The sequence below is a fragment of the Solea solea genome, chromosome 5 (assembly GCF_958295425.1).
Source record: "Solea solea chromosome 5, fSolSol10.1, whole genome shotgun sequence".
NCBI lineage: Eukaryota > Metazoa > Chordata > Actinopteri > Pleuronectiformes > Soleidae > Solea > Solea solea.
The window spans coordinates 27,757,856-27,781,226 of NC_081138.1; the positions used below are offsets into that span (position 1 = coordinate 27,757,856).

At 40.9% G+C, this 23,371-nt stretch overlaps 2 protein-coding genes across 2 annotated transcripts; one reads left to right on the forward strand and one right to left on the reverse strand.

The window, feature by feature from the left end:
* gatm (glycine amidinotransferase (L-arginine:glycine amidinotransferase)) lies at positions 1-7,137 on the reverse strand. Its single transcript, XM_058630283.1, has 9 exons — positions 6,965-7,137; positions 6,017-6,223; positions 4,865-5,060; positions 3,808-3,998; positions 3,148-3,285; positions 2,799-2,963; positions 2,093-2,156; positions 1,883-1,999; positions 1-1,189 (listed from the first exon to the last, which is right to left on the reverse strand). Exons 1-9 carry the CDS (start codon positions 7,031-7,033, stop codon positions 1,077-1,079), a joined length of 1,260 nt encoding a protein of 419 aa, XP_058486266.1. The 5' UTR covers positions 7,034-7,137; the 3' UTR covers positions 1-1,076.
* Positions 7,138-11,092: 3,955 nt separating this feature from the next.
* zgc:158482 (uncharacterized protein LOC100009650 homolog) lies at positions 11,093-22,626 on the forward strand. Its single transcript, XM_058629898.1, has 10 exons — positions 11,093-11,668; positions 12,695-12,904; positions 13,541-13,699; positions 15,382-15,506; positions 17,749-17,943; positions 19,404-19,494; positions 19,601-19,799; positions 20,198-20,295; positions 20,412-20,542; positions 20,968-22,626. Exons 1-10 carry the CDS (start codon positions 11,188-11,190, stop codon positions 21,142-21,144), a joined length of 1,866 nt encoding a protein of 621 aa, XP_058485881.1. The 5' UTR covers positions 11,093-11,187; the 3' UTR covers positions 21,145-22,626.
* Positions 22,627-23,371: the final 745 nt, after the last annotated feature.

Below are 23,371 nucleotides of genomic sequence, written 5' to 3' on the forward strand. Positions count from 1 at the left end.
ATAAAAGAAACCTGCCACCTAGTGGTTTAAAAGGATAGAATTATGACGTTTGACACTCCTGTGTCCTAGTTCGATGACACTCACATACCAAATTGTACCTTGTCCTCAAAAGTTATGATGTTTGCAGAAAACACCTTCAGCTTCACAATAGCCAGGCCAGAAATGCAGTTAATATTGAGATTATGGACTGAAGTAAATATAAAAATGTAAATATTCTCATCAAAGCTGTTTGCAAAGGCACTGGGATGCACAGCGATTCATTTAGAACAGCGTTTCCCCACTCCATCCCACTGCTCTGTGTGTTCTAGAAGTTTCCCCTGCTCCAACACACCTGATTCAAATAGTCAGCTCATTAACAAACTCATTTGAATCAGGTGTGTTGGAGCAGGGGAAACATCTAAAACACGGAGAGCAGACTCAGTCCCGAGGACCAGGACTGAGAAACATTAAGACCCAATCAGGCACCACCTGTCACAAGTTTATCACACATGCTTGACAAAAACGCTGTCCTTTAAATCGCAGCAGGTGACACCAAAACACACAAATTGCAAATGTACATACTTATTTTTACTTTACAGGTTTATGAAATTTGGAAAACAGCACATTGTTGTATCACAAAGAACGACACGTAGCCACAGACTGTATATAAGAATTTAAACGGAAGTGAGCCGCCAGGGGGCGACTCCTCCGCAGCTCGCAAAAAGAACTCGGTTTGAATGGAAGACGACGAGGCGACGTCTCACTGACATCACGACACATTTTAAATGAGGAGTTAAGTAAATTCTGCAACTTATGTTTGAATTTAGAGGACGACAAATCACAGCATATGTGAGTGTGATTGATAGCTACTATCATCCTTTGATTAGATTAAATTAAAGCCAGGTTTCATGTGTGAATTTTACCAAACCATTAAGTTTAAGTTAAGTTTATTTTTATATACAGTCTGTTTACGTAGCCCAGGCAACTGACTGACAATAAAATCGACAGTGTTTTTTTTTTTGTTTTTTTTTTAAACAAATCTGAACAGAGGCTTTAATCTTTAAAGCTCAATAAAAACTGCCTATTTCTGGCAATGGCTAGTGGAAGTAGGACTGCAGGGTACCACGGCGGCGGACATCGGATGTCCAGCAGTGGAAGCCACCACCCAGTGAGTTGGCATAGCGAATGCTCACCTTTATGGTCTCAATACCTGCGCAAAAAAAACACCAAAAAAAACAAACATTAATACATTATTACACGAGATGGGGGCCTCATTTAGGGGTCGCGGGATAATATAGCAACCTAAATATTGTGATAATATCATGACCTACCTAAATATCATGATAATATCACAACCTTAATATCTTGATAATATTGCAACCCTAATATTGTGATAATATCATGACCTACCTAAATATCATGATAATATCGCAACCTTAATATCTTGATAATATTGCAACCTAAATATCGTGATAATGTCACAACCTAAATATGGTGATAACATCGCAACCTAAATATGGTGATAATATCGCAACCTAAATATTGTGATAACATCGCAACCTAAATATTGTGATATCATGACCTACCTAAATATCGCGATAATATCACGACCTACCTAAATATCGTGATAATATCAAAACCTAAATATCGTGATAAAATCGCAAACTTAATATATTGATAATATCGCAACCTAAATATAGTGATAACATTGTGACCTAAATATTGTGATAATATTGTGACCTAAATATCGTGATACCACGACCTAAATATGAGGTATGTAATATCGCAACCTAAATATCGTGACATATCGGAACCTAAATATCGTGAAAATATCGGGTATGGTGGTGTCTCTGGCCAGAAAACAGAAGCAGGAATAACCTCTCGTCCTGAAACCGAAACTCACCGAGATTCTCAAACATTTTCTGAATGGTGGTTTCTTTCTCTTCGACCATGACTCGCTTCTCGTCCAACATCAGGACGTTCATGGACAGCCATTTGGAGGACATCCACAGTGGATGGTCTGCACAGCCAAAGACAGAGAATGTCCATAATTGAGAAACGTTCCAGAAAATGCAACAGAGGGAAACTAGGTTTGCATGTCATTATTACCCACCATCAGGCATCAGAGGTGTCGGAGGTTTCACAACAGTCCAGCCGGCCTTCTTGAACATTTCAATCTGAGGTTAAGAAAGAGAGAAAGGAGTGGAGAACAAGAGGAACTTTCTGGTGTTTATAAATTATTTAGCCATTTTTAGACGTACTACGTTGGCTCCAGATGTACTACTTAGAATGTATCACAAAATTTGAACCAAGTTTTCAAAGATTCTGTTAAAGAAAATGCACTTTATCTGTGTTTCCATCAACTGAGTTAGTTTGATGAGATAAAGAGCGAATTACGTAATAAAGAGCGTCAATAGCTGTTGATATTTGGTCGCATTTTATTGCCAATCACTGCAGTAATACTTAATGATTATTTTCAATGATTATTTGATTCATCGGTAATTAATCGACTCCTAAAAGAACTTTTATCCAAGTGAAATCCAATATCATAAATGTCATATAAATACTTCACAAAGCATTTAAAGTACACATTTTTGAAATGGCTGGTTATAACTTGGGGGTCCACATTATATGATTAATAGTACATTTCATATAAAAGAGGAGGAAGACTGTATCAAACTGATATTGTTAGACGGTAAGTAGAAATTTAAGGTTGTGATATCGATATCAGTAAAAATGGTATTCCCCATTCACTCGCAGTGGATTATCCAGAGCTGGGGGATTTTCTTGAGCGTCTTGCAGAGGAAAAGCAAATGTACCTGGTGACAGGGGCGATCAGGGTTTGACAGCACCAGTCCTGGCCCGATGATGTTAAATGTGGCGTCGATGTGCATGGGGTTAGGATCCTTGAATGAGATGATGTGGATCTTGTAGTCTGGGCCCAGATGGCGACGCATCCATTCAATTCCCATAAAATTTGTAACCTGGAAGGAAAACAACAAAACACATGAAAGGTGACATTCTGTCTCTCTATCTACTGTAAGTAAACGGTAGATTCACAATTTCGTGCTTTATCTAATCTGTCGTTCTGCACATTGCCTTTTGCTCTGCTCATGTCAGCTCAGCAGCAACCTTGTTGTGTAAGAACGAAAGATCTGGAGAGTTTACCTGACTCCTCTGGACAAAAATGTCCTTCCCAGCTCGAATGAAATCAGCGGCGTCGAAGCATGGCTCGTGCTCTGTGGTTACAAACTTCCCCTGGGCAGCCAGCTTGTGTCTGTCCTCCACTGTGCGAATGGGGTAATCCTGGATGACACCAAGCAACCATTATTTACACCACCACCAGACTTATAGGCTTTAGTGGGGACCAAAGTCCATGAAAGTCTTTATTTAAACAAAAATATAAATATATAGAAACGGGTATCAGTATCAAACGAAAACCACGTTCACCTGCTTTAGTCCCCAAGAGGACATCTGTCCTCTGTCCTCTCCTGGCACCACAATCACACACACATGCGCAATTACGCAGTTTAGTGGGGACCAAAGCAGGTGAACTTTGCTGTTTGTCAGAATATTCTCCGATAAGAAACTACTTTTTCATGACATAATCATCACAATTTTGGTCACAGTTTATTGCCAAACTGTAAACAAAACACAGAGCTGGTTTAGCTACAGCCCTGCTCTCTGTCGCCCTCTTTTTCTTATCAGTGATACTGCAGCCTCACAGCAGGAACCTGCTCTTTCTAACCACATTTTTAGACATTTTCATTCTTTCCTCCATAATTCTTTACTCCAGGACAAGGTTTTAGCCACTGATCTAGGCCTCACCTGATCATACAGCTCATCAGCCATGGTTGGTTTGGGCGCTGTGGTCCATTTAGCACCTTTTCTGAAGTATTCCTTGATTAAGGGTCTGTAGGCCCTGTACTCAAAGAAGCGGGACCTCCAGGCCATGGGAGCCTCGATGATTTCATTCCCCACGACTAAGAGGATGTCTCTGGGCATGGCGGAATACAGACCTGCAAAAGATTCAACAACACACCCTATCAGTGAGTGTGGTGGGCCATGACAGGAAACACATACAAATTCAGCGTATGATTATGCAGATGGTCTCCAGCAGAGGTCTCAAACTATTTTTGATTTAATGTTTTCTGCCTGTTTGTGTTATTTACAGATGAATTTTGAATCAAAAACGTGTTTTTTAGCCTAGAGGTTCAGGTCATTGTGAGTTTCCAGCCTTTGCAGGTCTTTGCACTGTGTTGTGATGTTATGAATGTTTGACCCTTAAAAGCATATGATTCAATACATATTTCCTTGTGAGAGGCCATAAACAGTGTTATCTTATCTTATCTGGTCCCATTAAAGGATCAGGATAATAGATGCATTAACAAGGGAACAGTACAAAAGCCGGCTGAGGTGAATCACACCAATCTGATCTCTGAAAAGTAACCAGTTATTATACTGTAATTTGTAATTTGTATTTGCATTACTTGCATTCACAGTATTTTGTATTTTCTGTGTCGCAGAGGGGTCGAAAGAGAAACAAATGAAGAAAAACACCACGGAATTGTACTTTAGGTTCCTGTGTGTAACATTTAGAAGAGTTTATTTGCATAAATTGAATATACTGCCCCTAAGTATGCTTGAGTAGTGTTATGCACAGTGTATAAAGGCGTTTTCATACTTTGTCCCCTCAACCTGGAACAAGCTTCTGAGACAATGTTTCTCGCCCAAAATTTTGGATCAGAAACTTTACGATAGAAACAAAACGTGAATGGAGGAATTCTCTGTTTGTTACTCTGCAGTCTCTCTATAACACACTTGTTCATGCTTCAAGCCACATTTTGTGCGCGTAACTTTAAAGTTGAGTCACTCATCTATTTACCTGAAGATGTAAAGTCTGGAGTTTTGTACTCCTGGGACCAGTCGATGTGCTCTGGCCTCCTCACATTGACGCCCTCGTGGCGCAGGATATTGCACATTTCTTCAATCTCAGCAACAGCTTTTTTCAAGTGGTCCTCAGGAAAAGCTTGGCCCCCATACTTCTGGAAGAAGCCCCAGTTCTTCTCATATGTGTTGGCCTGTTGAGGGGTTTGTGACATGACAACATGAGTATAATCTCACTAATCCCACTGGCAAACATTCCACTGCAGGAGGGCTGGGTATGGAACTTCACTTCCTTTGTGGTATCGACCGAACTTTGGACAAGGAAGTCAGCGTTCAGAGACGGAACTAATTCCCGATACGTGAAGAGGAAGACGGAGCTTAACATGTGTAGGGCTGCAACTAAAGATTCATTTCATAATCGAATAATCTGTCAATTCTTTTCTCGATAAATTGATTTTGTACAAAATTGAATTGGTTTGGTAAAAAAAATAGTTTCCCAAACCTCCAAATGATGATGTTCTCAAATAGACTTATTTTGTCCACAAACGAAAAAATGACTTTTTTGTTATATGGAGCAAAGAAACCAGAAAATATTCCTGTTTTAAGAAACTGAAAACTCAGAAAATTTGAGCAAAAACACGTAATTATCAAAATATCGATTCTATGGCAGAGTATTAGGGCCACAAAAAAGTCTGAGATTAAAGTCTGAATTCTGAGATTAAAGATTAAAGTCAGAAATGTGAGGTTAAAAGTGAGAATTCTACAAAAAAGTGTAGAGATTTTTTCTGAGATTAAAATTAGAGTTCTGACTTTTAACTCAGAAAAAGTTAGAATTCTGAGATTAAAGTCAGAATTGTGAGGTTAAAAGTCAGAATTCCAAGAAAAAAGTCAATTCTGAGTTTAAAGTTTCTGACACCAATCTCAGAATTCTGACCTTTGTCTTAGAATTTTGACTTTTTTTTCTCAGATAAAAGTTTCAGCCCTTAAGAACCAAAGTGCACAGAATAAATAAAAGTGCAGAAAATTCTACTGAAGAATGATAATCAGGTCAGGTACAGCTTTTTTTTGCTGAAACAAATGTATTAAAAGTGGCATCAAAAACCAACACCCATCCACTGATCCGCACGTGTCATCTCATGTCATCGCTTACTTTCACTTCCACAGTGAAGGGAGGCACGCGGGCGTTTTCGGCACGACCCACAATCACTTCCTCCAGAGGGTCCCATTCATTGAAGCAGCAGACGGGACACTCCTCCTGCTGTGCAGAACCAGTAACATGTTCCTCTTCAACTGCAGCTGCAGCACTTGAAGTGCTCTGAGACACTCTCTGCACCCATCCAGTCACTGCCCGGCCGAGCTGAGGAGAGGAAAGAAAGACTTGTGGTGAAGGAGTAACAACAAGGCTTTTCTTTTTGCATGACAATTCTTCATATTTAGAGGAAACACAGTAACATGTATACACTTTTTTTATTTTGCACTGAAAAAGTGAAATGAAAAGTGATAGACCTGGCAACTATCAAGTAAAGTACAGTGACCTTAGTGACCGAGTGCTGTCAGGGTTGGTTTGATGCCAAAGTACACGTGTTAAAAGTAAGGAGCAGCGGCTTTATCTCCACAGATAGGCTTCTTCTTGGCTGCATGCATGTGCTGAGTGAGCAGCTCCAGTGTCAATGAGTTTGGGAGCTGCATCTGTGCCAAACAGCTGTCCACTGTCACTCAGTGGGGACCAATGGGTGGGGAAAAAAAGCCACTGTGCCATTAATAAAAAACTGAAATGTTTTTCTTTTACATCTTCATTTTTTTTTAATCTACAACAAACTCGAGAGTTTTAATAAATTGTTGCTTTTTGGATTGGATTTCCCCTCCCCAAAATGCGTAAAAATGAACGAATACATGAATGGAATATCACTTTATTGCATTCTATTCTGTTAACCATTAAATAAAAGTGTAGCCTAGTGAGCTTCTTTCTTTCTTTCTTTTTGCTTTATTCCCATTGGTTGAGATGTGTTTTTTTTTAATGAATGACTGAATGAATGAAAATGCATTAAAATAAAAGAACGAAAATGCATTAAAAAACCACCACCATAAAGATACCAACCATGGCTCCGATCAGATGGGCGGCTTCGGCCCCCCTGCTACCTCCTCTCAGACACCTGACTCGCAGCATTGTCCGGTAAAATTTGTGAGTGTGTCGGTGAAATTCAAGCGGCTGTGGCGGCGCTGGCGCAGGATCCACTGGTCAGTTTTTTCGCTTGTGAACGAAGACGCCTCGGCGCGCGGCTCAGCCTTTATAGCGGCGGCTCCTACGTGTCTCTGACACCATTGGTGGCCCTCGAGGTTGTGCAGCAACGTGACTCGAGAAAAGGCAATTCGGAAAAACCCAGCCCCTCCTGACGCCAGCACATTCTTATCGACTGGGCTGCAGCTTTGCAAAGTTTCCGAGGAGAACTCCTTAAAAAAGAAAAGAAAGAAAGAAAGAAAGACAGACACTGTGTCAGGCCACACTGTTCTGTTGGTGTTGCATACAAATGTGACTGGAATCAGAATAAGTTTAAAGTAAAATAAGAACTGTTAAACACTCAGGATATGGGTAATTACAATCTGGGTTTCCCCAAAAACCCGCTACACAATGATGTTACCAAATGTCACCAACCAAAAAATGATTGAGTTTTAATGATTTCTTTGTCAAATGGAGCAAAAAACCCAGAAAATATTCATATTTAAACAGCTGAAAATCAGATAAACTTGTTTTAATGATTGAAAAAGGAACAGTCAAACCAATTAATCAATTATCAAAATAGTTGATTCATATAGGAATAAATGATAATAATATTAATAATAATAACAATAATAATAATAATAATAATAAGAAGAAGAACTGTTAAATACTGAGGAACAAGTTGCATACAAGAGTATTTGTTTGGAAAATAACAATCTGTCTTTCCCAAAACCTCTATTATTTTATTTATTTATTATTTATTTATTTAAAGATTCAGTTTTAATGATTTCTTTAATAGTCGAATAACCACTGCAACCCTAGCAGTTCACCCACCAGCCACATTATTAGGTGCAGAGGACACTTTGCTGACTTAGAAATCTTTCCAACTGAATCATGTTGTGTTTGTGGACAAAAACAAGACATCATTTCCAGGTTGATCAATATTTTCTACACATTTTATGAACCATAAACGACGGTTAATGTGAAAACAGAGAACAGAAACTTATAAAGCCAAATGTCTGCTACTGAAATGATGAGGAAAGTTCATTTGAAGCTTCAAGGACAGTTTTATTAAAGAAAATCAACACACTATTGATCATTTCCTGAACAATGAAGGTTGCTTTCATGTTTTAATCAAAACCTAAAACCTATAGTTTCTTTGATGACCATTTCCTCAACACTGCAGAATAAAAGCCACCAGTAAAATGTGTTAGACATAAAACTCCTTCACACCACCGGTGATTGAGTACGTGTCGCGGTTCACGGTGCAAGCGTTTTAAAAGGGTGACGTAATATTTTTGTTTGTTATAGTCGGACAGAAATAGCTTCAGTCCATGTGGTTAAAAAAAAAGAAAAAGGGTGAAAAGAGCCTCATCAAAGTGATAAGATGTCTCTGTGCAGCAGCCTCTGGTCACAAGCTCCACTGGACTGTGCCTGCAAACGGTTTCACAACCCACAGACCTCAGTGACCCCTGGTATTACCTTGCCCTCTAAAAAAGTCTCTGGCTCAGGCCCAAGGTTCAAAGGATATGCTCTGAGGATGCCTGCATGCATTCAGCTCCCCAGACGCATCGTCTACAAGCCCAAGACGCTGTTGTGTCACTGCATTTATCAATAATGGTTCATAAAGAGAGGCATAGAAGCGGGTCAGATAAAGAGGGTGACATTTGGGCAAAAGGGAAGAGGTACTGTATATATATCGATGTCGGTTCAAGACATTTGAACATAATAGAAGAAATTGGCGTAACTTTTGTATACATTTATTTACCAAAATATTGTTTTTCATTGTTTTCTTGCAGTTGAAGATGCAAATTTGCACTCAAACTCCAAATTACACAACAGCAAACGCCAATTCAGTATCATCACACTTAGTGGAAATGTTGATGTTCTCAAATCTCTTATTTTTGTCCACACAAACCAAAAATGATTCAGTTTTCATGATTTCTTTGTTTTATAGAGCAAAGAAACTGGAAAATATTCACATTTAAGGAGCTGAAGAAACCTTGTTTCAATCCATTTAACCGATTATTGGATTATCAAAGTAGCTGATGATTAATTGACCTCTGGCACAACTGGTCTCCTTTTTCCTTGCTGGACCTCTTTTGAGTCTGAGACCTCTGACCTATTGCTCCACGCTCATGAGCTATCCAGATGATAATGGCTAGTGCGCATTTCCAAACAGAAGACACTCAAACATGCAAACACATTTTAGTGTCGCCTCTCCTCACATTACACGTACGAACCCTCAGACACCTTTAGACCCATTCGATACCTTTATCTTCAACATGGCTGATTTGAAGTCTGGTGACTTGAGGATTGTCACGGCTCAACTCCATCAGGGGTGGGGGGGGGGGGTCAGGATTAACAAAACAAGAGACAAGGCTTAAACACTGACACCTGAGGTCCAGTAGACAGATTCTTAACACAATTGAATTTATTTTATGTATTATTTGGTCTTCACATCTGCACAAAACGCCCTATATAAAATAATGGCCTATGTCATTAAAGTCATAAAAGTGATAAAGTAAGGCTCCATGGAACTGTAAGGGTTCCATGGAGCCCTTACAGTTCCACCATGGAACAGTAAGGGCTGAGCTTGATGGACAATCAAGCTCAGCTTAAAAGCATTGCCAGTCTAAATTTCTTTTTTTTTTCTTTCATTTTATGGACTTGTGCTTTTATTATCATGATTATTATTATTTTATTACCACATCTGACAGAAGGCCAATCCGGACAGCATCTTCCCGTCTGCTGCTGTCCTTGTCAACAATTGATATAGAGACTCACGCAGACTCTGATTCTCCTACAGGACATTATATACTGTATATATTATATATTATACATTATATATATACATATATGTATATCTACTATATATACTTTACATTAACACGCACACATCATATACAAACAGTCACTGTAGTGTATTTTTTGTGAAAAACCGGCCACACCGGTTGCTGCTGACAGGTTCTGACACGTGTAATAAAAAAAGACTCTACAAAGATCCAAAATTATTTATATTTATTTATTCCTTCCATTCAAACAATTATGCTTATAACAAGCTTAAAACATAGAAAACTTCCTTCATTCCTCCTTCAAACCATCCCTGGACAGAAAGTGAACTCATCCTAAAAAAAGAGAGGTGGACAGCTGAGTCTTGTCCAGATCAGCTGGCTCTTCTGTACTGTGACTGCATGTGTTATGCAGTGTTTTTTTTTGGTCATCTGATCAGTGGAGTTTAAACGCTGATAAAGCAGCAGAGAAGTAGAAAATCTGTTCATATCAAGGCACTCAAACATGGTTGAGACCTATAGTGTAGTCAAGTGGAAAAAAGTTTTAGATTTTCCTAAAGTTTTTGGGAAAAAGCAATCACGGGAAATGCGTTACAATATTCCATCACAATATCAGAATATCTGTGGTGATGTTTCACTTTCAAAATAAAAGTGTTTGTTATGATATGATAAATAAAAAAATCAGACAAAAATAAAAAGTAGTGGGCCGCGTTAAATCATTTGGAGGGCCGAAGTGGCACACGGGCCATGTGTTGGAGATACATTTTTTATTGTACATGAAATTATTATTATTTTTTTAATGTAGTTATATTTTGAATGTGGCCTGTCACATTATTTATTTCATGTTTCTGAGGGAAGAGTAGCTAAAATAAAATTAAAAATACATTAATAAAAACAATTTCCCCACACAAGCCCTAATATTATTATTAATAATAGCAATAATATCATAACACACGAGTCAAAAAATACACTTCTTTCCGGTTCCGTTTTGCTTTAAATCTCTTATCTCTGACGTTTAGGTTGAAAATGATTGTTTTTGTCCTTCAGAAAAAGCAGCGACTGCGCAAACGTGTGCGTAAACTGCGTGTTTTGAAGGGTCCACAGATCTTATGCCCGCCAAACTCCTCACACACTGCATTTACTCCATGATACGCCTCCTATATAATCCATACACTTACATTTAACCCTTTCCACTGACTCCGCCCAACTCAACTAAATCGTTATTTGCAACGTTCCCCCATTTTGCAGCAGTCGGGGCCGCACACACATTTGAGGAACTGCTCCTGTTGTTGTTGTTGTTTTTTCCCCAGGATGATTCTGTACATTATTACACTCGTGTTGGGAAGTTTGCTCATCATTCCCTTCACAGTCAAAACTTTTTGTCCCCATGTGTGGATGGATCTTCAGTACTGTGGCTTAATGCTGCGCATTTTGGTGAGGTTTGTGTCCAGGCGGGGGAGGAGACCTCACTTCTTCGTCGTGGACCGTTTCTTGGAGCAGAGCGTGGCGCATCCACATAAACCCTTCGTCGTGTTCGAAAACGAAACGTTCACGTTCTCTGACGCGGACGCGCGGAGCAACAAAGTGGCCAACGCGCTGCGGACGCACCCCGGCTACAGGGCGGGAGACACCGTGGCACTTTTCATGGGGAACGAGCCCGCCCTCTTGTTTACCTGGCTGGCTTTGGCGAAGTTAGGTTCGCCCGTGGCTCTGCTCAATCACAACATCCGCTCCAGGTCTCTGCTGCACTGCTTCAGCTGCTGCAAGGCGCAGCTGTTGATCGCAGGCCCAGGTATTTAAAGCATGCATGTGACAAGAAGACACGGTACAGATACCACCGATATCACAAACTTCACTATCCACGATACACGCAGCCTCGCATACAAGTACACAAAAGGGATACAAAAGTACACGTATCTCATCAGAAAATGACTTTGGTAGAAGAAGAAGTCACTTTTTATAATATTACCAGTGTTGTAATGTAACAAAGTACAAATACTTACTTAGTTGCTGTACTTAAGTACAGCATTCACGTATCTGTACTTTGTATTGTATACGTATGTATGTCTATATGTATATATATATATATATATATATATATATATATATACACATATATATATGTATATATATATATATACACATATATATATGTATATGTATATGTATTCCTAGCAACTTTTACTCGGGCCAAGTGTCTTGCTCAAAGAGTAGCAGAGCCAGGAATTGAACCCACAACCTTCCAGACAACTCGCCCTACCACTGAGCCACCATGGCTCAATCCTAACGCCTCACTTTCACTTAAGTAATATTATAAAAAAGTGACTTCAACCCATAACCTTCCACTTGAACGACAACACATCCTACCACTGAGCCACCATGGCTCTATCCTAAAACCTAAGTACATTTTATATCAGAAAATGACTTTTCATACTTAAGTACAGTAAATGTCATATACTTTAACTTTTACTTAAGTAATATTATAAAAAAAAGTGACTTCAACTTCTACCGAAGTCATTTTCTGGTGAGATACTTTTACTCAAGTATCCCTTTTAAGTACTTAATACAAGACTGAATGTTATTTGCATAAAAGCCTAATCCGTTTGAGTGTTTTTCTTTTTAATAAATAAAACAACCTCAAGTGATTTTCCAGTCTCTTAAATGTGAATATTTTCTGTTTTCTTTGCGCTATTTAACAAAAGAATCATTAACCCTTCTGTTACCATCCTGTTGGCAATGACAAGACATTTGAGGACATGCTTTTCTGACAGTGATTTAATGGTCAACTGACTGTTCTTGTCTCTTTGTCTGTCTCTAGAGTTGAAGGACGCAGTGGAGGACGTGCTGCCCGCTCTGACGGAACAGGGCGTCACCGTGCTCCTCGCGACCAAACAATGCGACACACCTGGAATCCAGAGCTTCGCCGACAAAGTGGACGAGGCGCTTGACGCGCCGCTCCCTCGATCCGTCAGGTCACACGTGACCTTCAAAAGCCCCGCGGTGTACATTTACACCTCTGGAACGACAGGTACTTCATTTATTATCAGTGGCGTGGGTGTATATCCACTACAAAAGGGCCAGGATAACAACCTAACAAGAAAAATCATTTGGCGCTATAGCGTCGTCTTTCCTTGTCCAAATCCATAATTGATACGCCAGGGTAAATATCAATATTTTTAGTAACAAATAAAGGCGCTCTAAAGTAGTTAATTAGTTAGTTAGTTAGTTAGAAATGACCCTTTTCCACTATGGTCCCAGCTCCACACGGCATGGCACGGTTTAGGCTGGTTTTCCACCACAAAAGGCAATCAGAGATGCCAGACTTCACCCCATTCACGCAACAAGGCTCTGGCGCCCCCTGTTGGTCATAGTGGCAAGTGCAAGCAAGTGTGGAAGCACACACAGACACACAGAGCCACCAAAAACAAAATACTTTGGAGTGTAATGTGTGAAAATGCTGTAATTAAAAGTGGACGTTATTTAAAAGTAGTCTGATGGCCATCTCTCTGCAGCCCTTTATCTCAGTGATATGATAAATACAAATAACGTCCAGGAAACAAAGGTATGTTGAAGCATTGTGTGTAAAAGTGTTGTAATATTGCACATCATTGCTGCCCAGCACTGGCCATGACACGTCACAGGCCTCCATCTCGTTGTCTTCCAGGTCTCCCTAAAGCAGCCTTGGTCAATCAGAACCGCCTCCTCACAGCTCTGGCCATCTTGTCGTCCAACGGTGTCTCGCTCGATGACGTCATCTACGTCAACCTGCCTCTGTACCACACGGCTGGATTCTTGATCGGCCTCATTGGCTCCATAGAGACCGGTGAGAGACGTGCTGTATCCAGATTAATACTGGTTCATGCATGTTTTGATTTATTTATTTATTCATTCACATGTGTGACCTAATTTAAAAGCTCCACGTTGCAGTTTTAGTCTAATGCTGCTAATGCCATGTTATCTAATCTGGGATTGAGGCAGCGGATTTGCTGTCACATGAAACTTTTTTGTGCAGCCTAAAGCAGAACTATGCAGGATTATTACCCTGGTTTCAGTCTGTCTCCACTCCCTCTACTGTCTGTTATGCCGCTTTTCCACTACATAGCCCCGGCATGACTCAACCTGGTACTTTTTCATTTAGTACCTGCTCTGGCAAGGTTTCAAGCGAGCTGAGCCAGAGGAAGAGTCATGAGCGCGATGTCCGACACAAGAACTGTAGATCAATTAAAGCGACTTAAAAATCCTCAAAACACGCGTTAATCTCCAACATTTTAGCAAGGAAATGTCTAATCTCATGTCATTTCCTTGTCTAAATGTCTAAATCTCAATCTCAAACAGAGGAGTCTGGTGTATTTAGGAGTCTGTGCTCCGGTTACGCAGGAAGTACTGAACTCATCTTTTTAATTAACTGATTCTAATGATTCTCTATTTGTGGGAACTAACTATTTTCAGACTTTACCCGGCAACACGGAATACAATTTTCTGATTGGCTGATAGGTTGCTAATTGGTCACAGCTGTATGAACGGACTACGCAGAGCAATCTGCCTTTGAAATCATCCGTTCATAGATTGCTAATTCACGTGCGGTGCAGTTTTATCACCCATCAGCGTGTGGAAAAGTCATGTGTGGCGCGTGAACGTGTGCAACCATATTAAATTTAGTCTAATGATAATATAAAACAGACAGAGCTGAAACCCAGGGAGCAGGGTGTAGCAGAACACAAGGGAACAAACAGGATGAACTGACAAAGGCCCTTTGTACGCTCAGTGGAAGCTCTCCACGTCTTCTTCTCTCTGCTTTCAATGTGTTTCTGTAACAGCGTCACAGCACCACATACAGGCCTGGCATATGTACTGCAGCATTTATGGTCGTTTGGGGGGCAGATTTGTGCGTATTTACTGAGGTGATGTCGTGTAACAAACAAGGACTCACAACTTTCACACCAAACAAACAAAAGTAATGTCCGTTTAAGTGTCCGTGCTCAGTGTCCATCTGGATTTCCTGTCCTGGGGGGAAAGTGAGAGAAAGAGTCTTTTGTCCGTGTGAATCTGTAATCTGAACAGAGCCAGGCTGAACCACACCACACCAGATTACCTCCACGTTCAGAAATGCTTTGGTGAAAAATAGGTTAAAGTTCACACTGCTGTAATATATCAGGAGTAGCTCCACAGCCTGAGCTGCACTCATACTACGAGATATTCGATACAGCTGTGTAGAGATGTGACGTGCGTGCATGCAGTAATAAATGCAGTGTAGAGTACTAGGAATATGGAATTAGTTTTGCAATAAGTAATACTTAATGATTAAAAACATAGTATTACAATTAAGTTGATCGTTTTCAATTGTGACGACATACTTACATGTCTTCTTGTCTTGTGCACAAACCAAAGACAATCAGTTATGTGGAGCAAAGGACATTTTCATATTCAACAAACTATTAAAATCAGGCAAATTCATTTTCACAAACTATCTTTTTTTTTTTTTTTTAAACTGGTTTTATTTTGAAGGATCCACCATCATTCTGAAGAGGAAGTTTTCTGCCTCTCAGTTTTGGGACGACTGCAGGAAACACAACGTGACTGTTGTGCAGTACATTGGGGAGGTGATGCGTTACCTGTGCAGCACACCAAAGGTAACACCTTCCATTTACTCATTTATTTAGCTCTGGCTTAAGAAACGAAGAAATGAAGTTACCGACTCTGAAGTCCGCGGACACCAAAGACAGGAAGAAATGCAGAGAACTGACCAAAGGGATTTTTTATGTGCAGTGTTTTTGAAGTGGCTCTTGCTTTCTGTGTATTTTTGCCCCCAAATGTCATTGTGTTATTCCACGTTTGCCCCATTTCTGTTGGTTTTCTTTGCACACGGAGAAGCCTCTGCAGCAGTCATGTGACTTTGTCATGTGACGGCTACAAATCTCAGCTGAAACCCAAACCAGGGACCATCATTTCTTTTTACGAGAGGCAGGAGGTTGATGGCAGAGAAACAGGACTATACAAGGCCTGGATTAAAGAATCACAAAATTGAACGTGACCCAAGAAAACACATGTGAACACACCTTTAGTCATTATTATTATTAGTAGTAGTAGTCCTAGTAGTATGGGCTTTATTTAACCAGGAAAGCTCCATTGGGATTAAAACACTGCCAGATTAATGTTACTGAGGAGAACATTAGTGAGTTTCCCAGAACGTTCTAATCTTGTGAGTATAATAACGACTGCAAGCGCAATGTTTGTTCAAGCCAAAATATCATTTTAGATGAATGAGTGTCTTGATCTATACACATGTTTCTCACAGATCTGCACAAATATCACATAGTAATCATTTTAAATAGGAGTGAAAATGATAAGAATGATGTAAAAATTCAAAATCATTCAGCCTGGCACTACTCAAAGCAAAAAAAAGGACTTAGAAGTTAGTAGAATTCAAACACATTCAATGGTACATTTTTTAATTTTTTCTCATAATGACCTAAAATTGCTATTTCCTCTGTTAATTTAATCGTGCACAGTGGCAGAGATCTACATCCTCTCGTTGCTCAGTGCATCTGAGGAAGTTGGTGTTTGCCTAAAACCCATTTTAAATCAGCTGTGTTGTATTGTAATTATTAGACCTGCAGCAATCAACCTTGTCTTCTACTTTTAAGCCAGTTCAGACAATTTTATACCAACCAAGTAGCAGTGGTATTATCACCAAAGTTAAAATACAGTGGTGTAAATTTAGGCCGAGCAAAGTCAGCTACGGACTTTTCACAGGAGGATAGATTTATTCCCAGTAAGATGATTTTGCTCTCTCATCATCCTCCTCCTCTTCCTCACATACACTTCACACACTGGTATAGTGACATTAGATGAAGATGGAGCGACAGAGAAGGTGACCTCAGCTGCACTCCGATCCCACACCCTGGTATATGCAGTAGAGCAGTATTTCTGATTTTTCCACGAGAGGACGCTCGTGTACCACTGGTGGTACACGTACCACAGCTTGACAACCATGGTTATAGAGAACCAACAATGTTGTAAAAGCCCGATTTTGCTTTGTTGCACCTGAGAGGCTATTATTGGAAAGGAATAGCCGAATGTCAGGTTTGTTTTAATGATTAGAGGTATTGAGGCATTGAGCTAGTGGAATTGAACTCGGGTGGCTGTGGTTGTGTTAACTGTGCCGCTCCCCTGCTTATCGGAAAACGTTGTAAAAAAACCCAGCTGCACAGGAATCGAGAAACCGGCTGCAGCAAGCTCCCGTTCAGTCAGATCCAGTTCAGAGATTCACTTCATGTGCATTCCCATACAGCTGCACAGCTGGCTTACCAAAAATAGAAGAAAAGAAAATCTCCACGATCATATTCCAGCCCTCTGTGTTATTACAGGCTTTAAAGAGCATTATGGAATATACGGCACACACACACACGCGTGTAGAAATCATCAATGTGGAGCGGATCAATGTTTGTGCGATGGACCGATCTCCTCTCCTTTTGTGTTGTGTCTTCAAACTGTGTCTCCTGAAGTTTGGAGTACTCCAAAGGTTTTGTGTACATGTATGGCCATTCAGAGTATCTGATGGCATCACATGAGGTGCTGTCTCAGTTTACCGCGTGACCCTACACCGGCCCAGCGGAGGCGGTTTGTCTGTATCTGGTCACCTCTAGGAATAGATGGTGGCCTTTACTTAGGAAGACCATATCAAGTAACTTGGCAACCAAATCATCCTGTACTAGTATGTGACTTTATGGACACATTTCTCGCTCATCATTCTGTAGTAAAAGTGTATGTTGTGTGAAAATGTCAAATGCCAGTGCCACACACTCACACACACAGTGCAACAGTTGTAAAAATGTGTCACATTCCGTCTTTTTTTTTTATGTGAAAATGCAGCGAGATAACGACAAGGACCACAAAGTGAGAGTGGCCATCGGCAATGGGATCAGAGCCGACATATGGAGAGAGTTTCTCAGTCGCTTTGGCGACATCAAAGTCCAAGAGTTCTACGCCTCCACCGAGGGAAACGTGGGATTCCTCAACTATGCGGGAAAAATCGGCGCCATCGGGCGAGTCAACTTCTTTCACCGGGTAAGCAAAACTACCGCCCACTCCTCAGCTCCACTTCTTTTCTTTTTGCCTATTCCTGTCCCTTTTTTTTTTTTTGTCTGGAGCTTTTAATGGCATCTCACGACGGACCATGGAACAGCTGCGGCGTTCTACCAGAGAACCATAAAAAGTGACGGAAGGCTTTAAAGGCAGAGAGTTGAGATTATTTTTACCGCACATTTGAGTCAAAAATGAACTTCCATCCATTTATTTGTGACTTACTGTGAATAGCAGCTCAAAAAGACATTTTTATCAATTAGATTTCAGTCATAAACATTATATATTATGTATAATATATATAATGTTTATGCGAACCTCATGTGGAGGATAAAGCGGTGCAAGATGGATAGATAGGTACCGGAAAGCAGAGAAATAGAGCTTTGCGCTCATATACTTGTCATTACGGTAGGACCTCGGGTCACAGACGAGATTCACCGGCGCTGCACGTTTGTGACGTCAGCTTCTCAGCATCGTGACTCCTAAACGGTTGAATAATAACTGCCAAATATCGAAAGTGAAAGTTATCTTGGAGGGAAAAAGGAGGCAGAAGCACTCACTCACTCGTTAAACATTTTCTGACAATTCTACAGCCTAAAAAATCCAGATAAATCCAGGCGGCCTGATTATCTTGATTGTTCATAAGAGGGTTAATGACCCTCTAATATCGAAGCAGAGACTGCACTTGTCGACTTGACTTGTGACACCGCCCTAGTATATATGAACACTTCATCTATATGTAATGTCCTTTATTTCTATTGCCCTTTACAACAACCCGCAGTTGACCAAAGTGCTTTACAAAATAAAAGCATTACAGACGAAGGAAATACCAAATGAAACATACACAAGAATAAAAAGTGAACTAAAAGAATAAAAACTGTCATCACACTGCTGGGTATTAAAAGGTTCGGTCCCCCCACTGTTTATATCTAGACCTGGGCACGTCGTGCATAAGCATAAGCTGGTTGGATGACCGTAAATCTCTGCTGTACCAAGCATCTTTAAAAACTTTAAAAACAACAAACATTAAAAGTTTAAAATCAATTCTAAAACACAGAAATTGGCCGAGTCTCTTGGCACTAAAGATTTAACTGGGCACAAATTGCATTACATCTTTGTCACGTCCCAAGAGCAGACAGGCGAAGACAGAGCGCAGGTTTAACCGCACGCGGGAGGAAGTTAACAACGCAGAAGACATGAAGTCACATGACGTCACATAAGAAGAAAGTGAGTTATTAAGTATCTGAACAGGAACGTTCATGTCACATTTCAAAGCAGAAGATTAATATGCAAATGCTGAAATGATATGTGCAGGCCACCGTAGTTCCCTGATGCACTTTGGGAGGTTTGTTACAATCTGCGTTCTCGCCATTCTTACACTCTGGACCTTTAAATAATTGAAACATGATATAAAAAATCACAGTTTTTTTTAAATCTTCCTGTAGATGCTGTTTCCTTACACTCTCATTAAGTACGACACAGAACGAGACGAACCGGTCCGAGATGCTAACGGCCTCTGTGTGGAAGTGCCCAAAGGTAACGAAACAACTGTCAATATAAATCACATCATTATTATTATTATTATTATAATAATCAGGACACAATGTCATGTCTAATGTGAGCTGTGTTCTTTGTTGGGGAGGGGAGACAGGGCTGCTGGTGTCGAGGATCACCAAAGTCGCTCCCTTCGTCGGTTACGCCCACAACCGGGAACAGACGGAGCGGAAGAAACTCTGCGACGTTCTCAAGAAAGGAGACCTCTACTTCAACACTGGAGACCTGATGCGGATCGACGAGGACAACTTCATCTACTTTCAGGACCGCGTGGGCGACACGTTCCGGTACGGGCGTCTGCACACCCGCCGTTATATTTCAGTAGTAACTACAGATTTAAAGTTAGTGCAGAATGAAGCAACACAATTGTTTTTACTTTTACAGTGAAAGCACAAAATGTTAAGTTCTCTTATTGGAGATTGTTTAGTTTCTTTGTTTCTGTAATTTTTTACATTGACATTTAATATAACACACACACACACACACACACACAGCTCACATGCTTTATGCACATGCTCAACAACATCTCCTTCTCTGTGTTTGGTGCAGTGTTACAGCGCCACATACAGGCCTGGCATGTGTACTACAGTGTTTAGTGTTCCTATCCCTGACATGATGCCACGTTTCTGGACTCATTTGACATTTTGTTGACGTTTAAAAGTTAGTTTTTCCTTTGAGTCCACAGGTGGAAAGGTGAGAACGTGGCTACGACCGAGGTGTCCGACATCCTGACGCTCAGCGGCTGCGTCAAAGAAGCGAACGTCTACGGCGTCCAAGTGCCAGGTGATGTCAAATGTCCCCTGTGCATGATTTGTTTTTATATTTTTGTTGATGTATAAATAATGATTTAGTTGTGACAGAGAACTATGTGTCTGTCTCTCTGTTGGTCGACGACGCAGGGCACGAGGGGCGCGCAGGGATGGCGGCTGTTACGCTTACGGAAGACGCCCACTTTGATGGAAGTAAAGTGTATCAGCACGTGGTCACTTACCTGCCTCCATATGCCCGTCCTCGCTTCATAAGGATACAGGTAATTCAGCGACACGCTCGCCTGACAAAATAATAGCCTCAGTTCTGCACGGTAACGAGATTTATGGAATTAGATTTGTATCCATATTTGAACCTACAAAATCAAAAATACACAAATTGCAAATAAAATATCCCAAACCTCCCAAACCTAAAAATATTGACACAAATCTAATTCCATATGTGTTTAATTCCTGGCTCTGCGAGATTACATGTCCATGTCCGAGACACTTAACCCCACGATGAGTGAATAGGTGTGAATGGGTGAATGGCAGCTTTGAGTGGTCGTCGAGACCAGAAAACAGACATTTGCCATCACTAGAAGGTGTAAAAATGATTTTTATGTCACATTGTTCATTAGAAAACTGTCAAAAAACGTTGTCAAAAAAGCAGACGATGATCACGGATCCTTTGCTTGTGTCCGTCCAGAACGCTGTGGAGGTGACCACGACGTTCAAGCAGATGAAGGTGAAGTTGGTGGAGGAGGGTTTTGACCCGGCACGTGTCCGGGACCCTCTTCAGTTCCTCGATGACAAACAGAAGTGCTACACGCCGCTGACCGCTCAGACGTACTCCTCCATCTTATCTGGGAGCACGAAGCTATGAGCGAAGGCTGAACTTTTCCAGCTCAGGGACCAAAATCTCACCTTTATCAAAAGCAGCAATGTCAGAGGCCAGTGTCAGCCTGCACGGGAGGGGAAGGGAGCATTTAATGTTTATTATACACAGTATTTAGTGGCAAGGGACATTATATAATCAGCAAAAAGAGCTTGAAATGTATCTAATACTGTTCTGCTTGAAATGTTGCTGGATGCCGCAGAAAGACGACGCAGTTCAATGATACGATTATCTTCACAGGGAACAAACTTTAAGGGCTCTGGTGACTTTCCCTTGTGTATTTTTTAATGTATATTTAAAGGTCCATCCATCCATTTTTAACCACTTATCCGAGATTGGGTCTTGGGGGTAGCTTTAGCTCTAACAGGGAAGCCCAGATATGGTCCAACTCTGATCCCCAGGTGCTCCCGGGCGAGTGAGGAGATATAATCTCTCCACCTCGTCCTTGGTCTCTCCTGAGGGCTCCTCTCGCAGTTGGACGTGCCAGGACCACCTCCCTAAAGAGGTGTTCCTCCAGTAAGTGTACCTGCAACCTTGTGCTTTTGGTCATGACCACGATGGACCGGCAGATCGAGAGCTCTGCCTTGTGGCTCATCTCACAGCGGTGCGGCAGAGCGAGCGCATATACCCCTCCACTGTTCCCTCACTCGTGAACAAAGCCCTGAGATACTGAGTTAAAGCAGGTCCAGTGTTGTAAGAGTGACAGTACTGTGCTCAAGTCTCAGAGCACCAAATTATGTGATTAATATTATTGGCATTTGGAATTGGAAAGATGTGACTGAAAGTTGGTCTCATCTATTAGCAAACTGTCTGTCATGTTTATGTGATATAGTTTGACTGGTAACATTGTCGTGGGGGGGTTTCTTGAGAAAATCAACAAAGTTTTCTGTACGTAGCACACGCACATTTATAAGAATGTCATTATTATTAGCCTGATTTTCTCCAACAACATTAACTGGGGCTCCACAGTTATTGAGAAATAATTATCCTGTATGGTCAACAGCACATCAAATGCTGGCCTGAGACTCTTGCAGAGGACTGTATTCATTTGTGTGTGTCAGTGTAGTTGTGCAGCTACGTCCGCCAGAGTCTGTGAGATGCACATTTCGTCGTCCACCCATTTCAACCAGTTTGAGTCTGCATGGACTGTATTTGCACACTGCGCACGCTCCCTATGGAACCATACTTTCCAGTCCTAGTCGGTGGTGCGGTCTAAAAACACAAGAAATTACGCAGAACAATGTGAACTTGTGGTGACAGATCGCCGCCTCTGAAATGGAATGTGGGGTTCATCGCGCACGTGTGGAGATGCCGACCCACATTTTAGTGTCTATAGTGTTTCTGCAGATGTGAAATGTGTAGTATTTAATGGTAAGATTGCATATTATTGTCATCCCTCCCTTTTCCAAAGCGCGTCAGGGTGGCGCTCATTCCTTGACTAAACTTTGAGGTTTTTTTGCCTGAACTCTGTGTCTTGCTTCGAGTGTTTTTTTTTTTATCAATATCTGTGACACGTTCTTCCTCAAATTATTCTTCTGAATGAAGTCAAAGCTTTGTTTTTACCTCTGTTTGTATGTGAGCAGCATCGTGTTTTAAGATTTTGTAGAAAGGGATCTAGCTAAATCTGTATATGAGTGATAATTTCTGTATAGCAATAATTTGTACCCATAAAAAGAGACAGAACTGGTACATAGGGTGCAAATCGCCAAAATGGACACCAAATTTCAAAATGGTCGACTTCCTGTAACATCTTCCCACCAAGTTTCAGGAAATATGGCGGAACTAAATTTTGCCTGTGTTTTCACCTCAGGGGGTCACTATAGGGCCCTTGAGCATCACACGGGGTCCAGGAACTATGTCAATATGGTATTTTCACCAGACCTGACCTCCATGCCTAGTTAGGGCCCGAGCCACGAATGGCAGGGGTCGAAACGATCAACATTGTTGGCCACAAGATGGAGACAGATACTATGAGAATCTCTGACAGGTGTCAAGTGTGCAGCCTGAGGTGAGTTCAGAAGGGTTTACAGTCTTCATGTAGTTGTACAGCAAACTGGGGGTTGTTTCTAAACTAAAATAAGAATGACAAACAGCAGTGGGACCAAAAATACACAGAGTTCTACATGCATGCATTTATTCTTTTTCATGGAAGGCACAAGCTTCGGTGAGTGTGTGCAGAGGGGTGCAGAGTTTACTCAGAGTAACAAAGTCCACA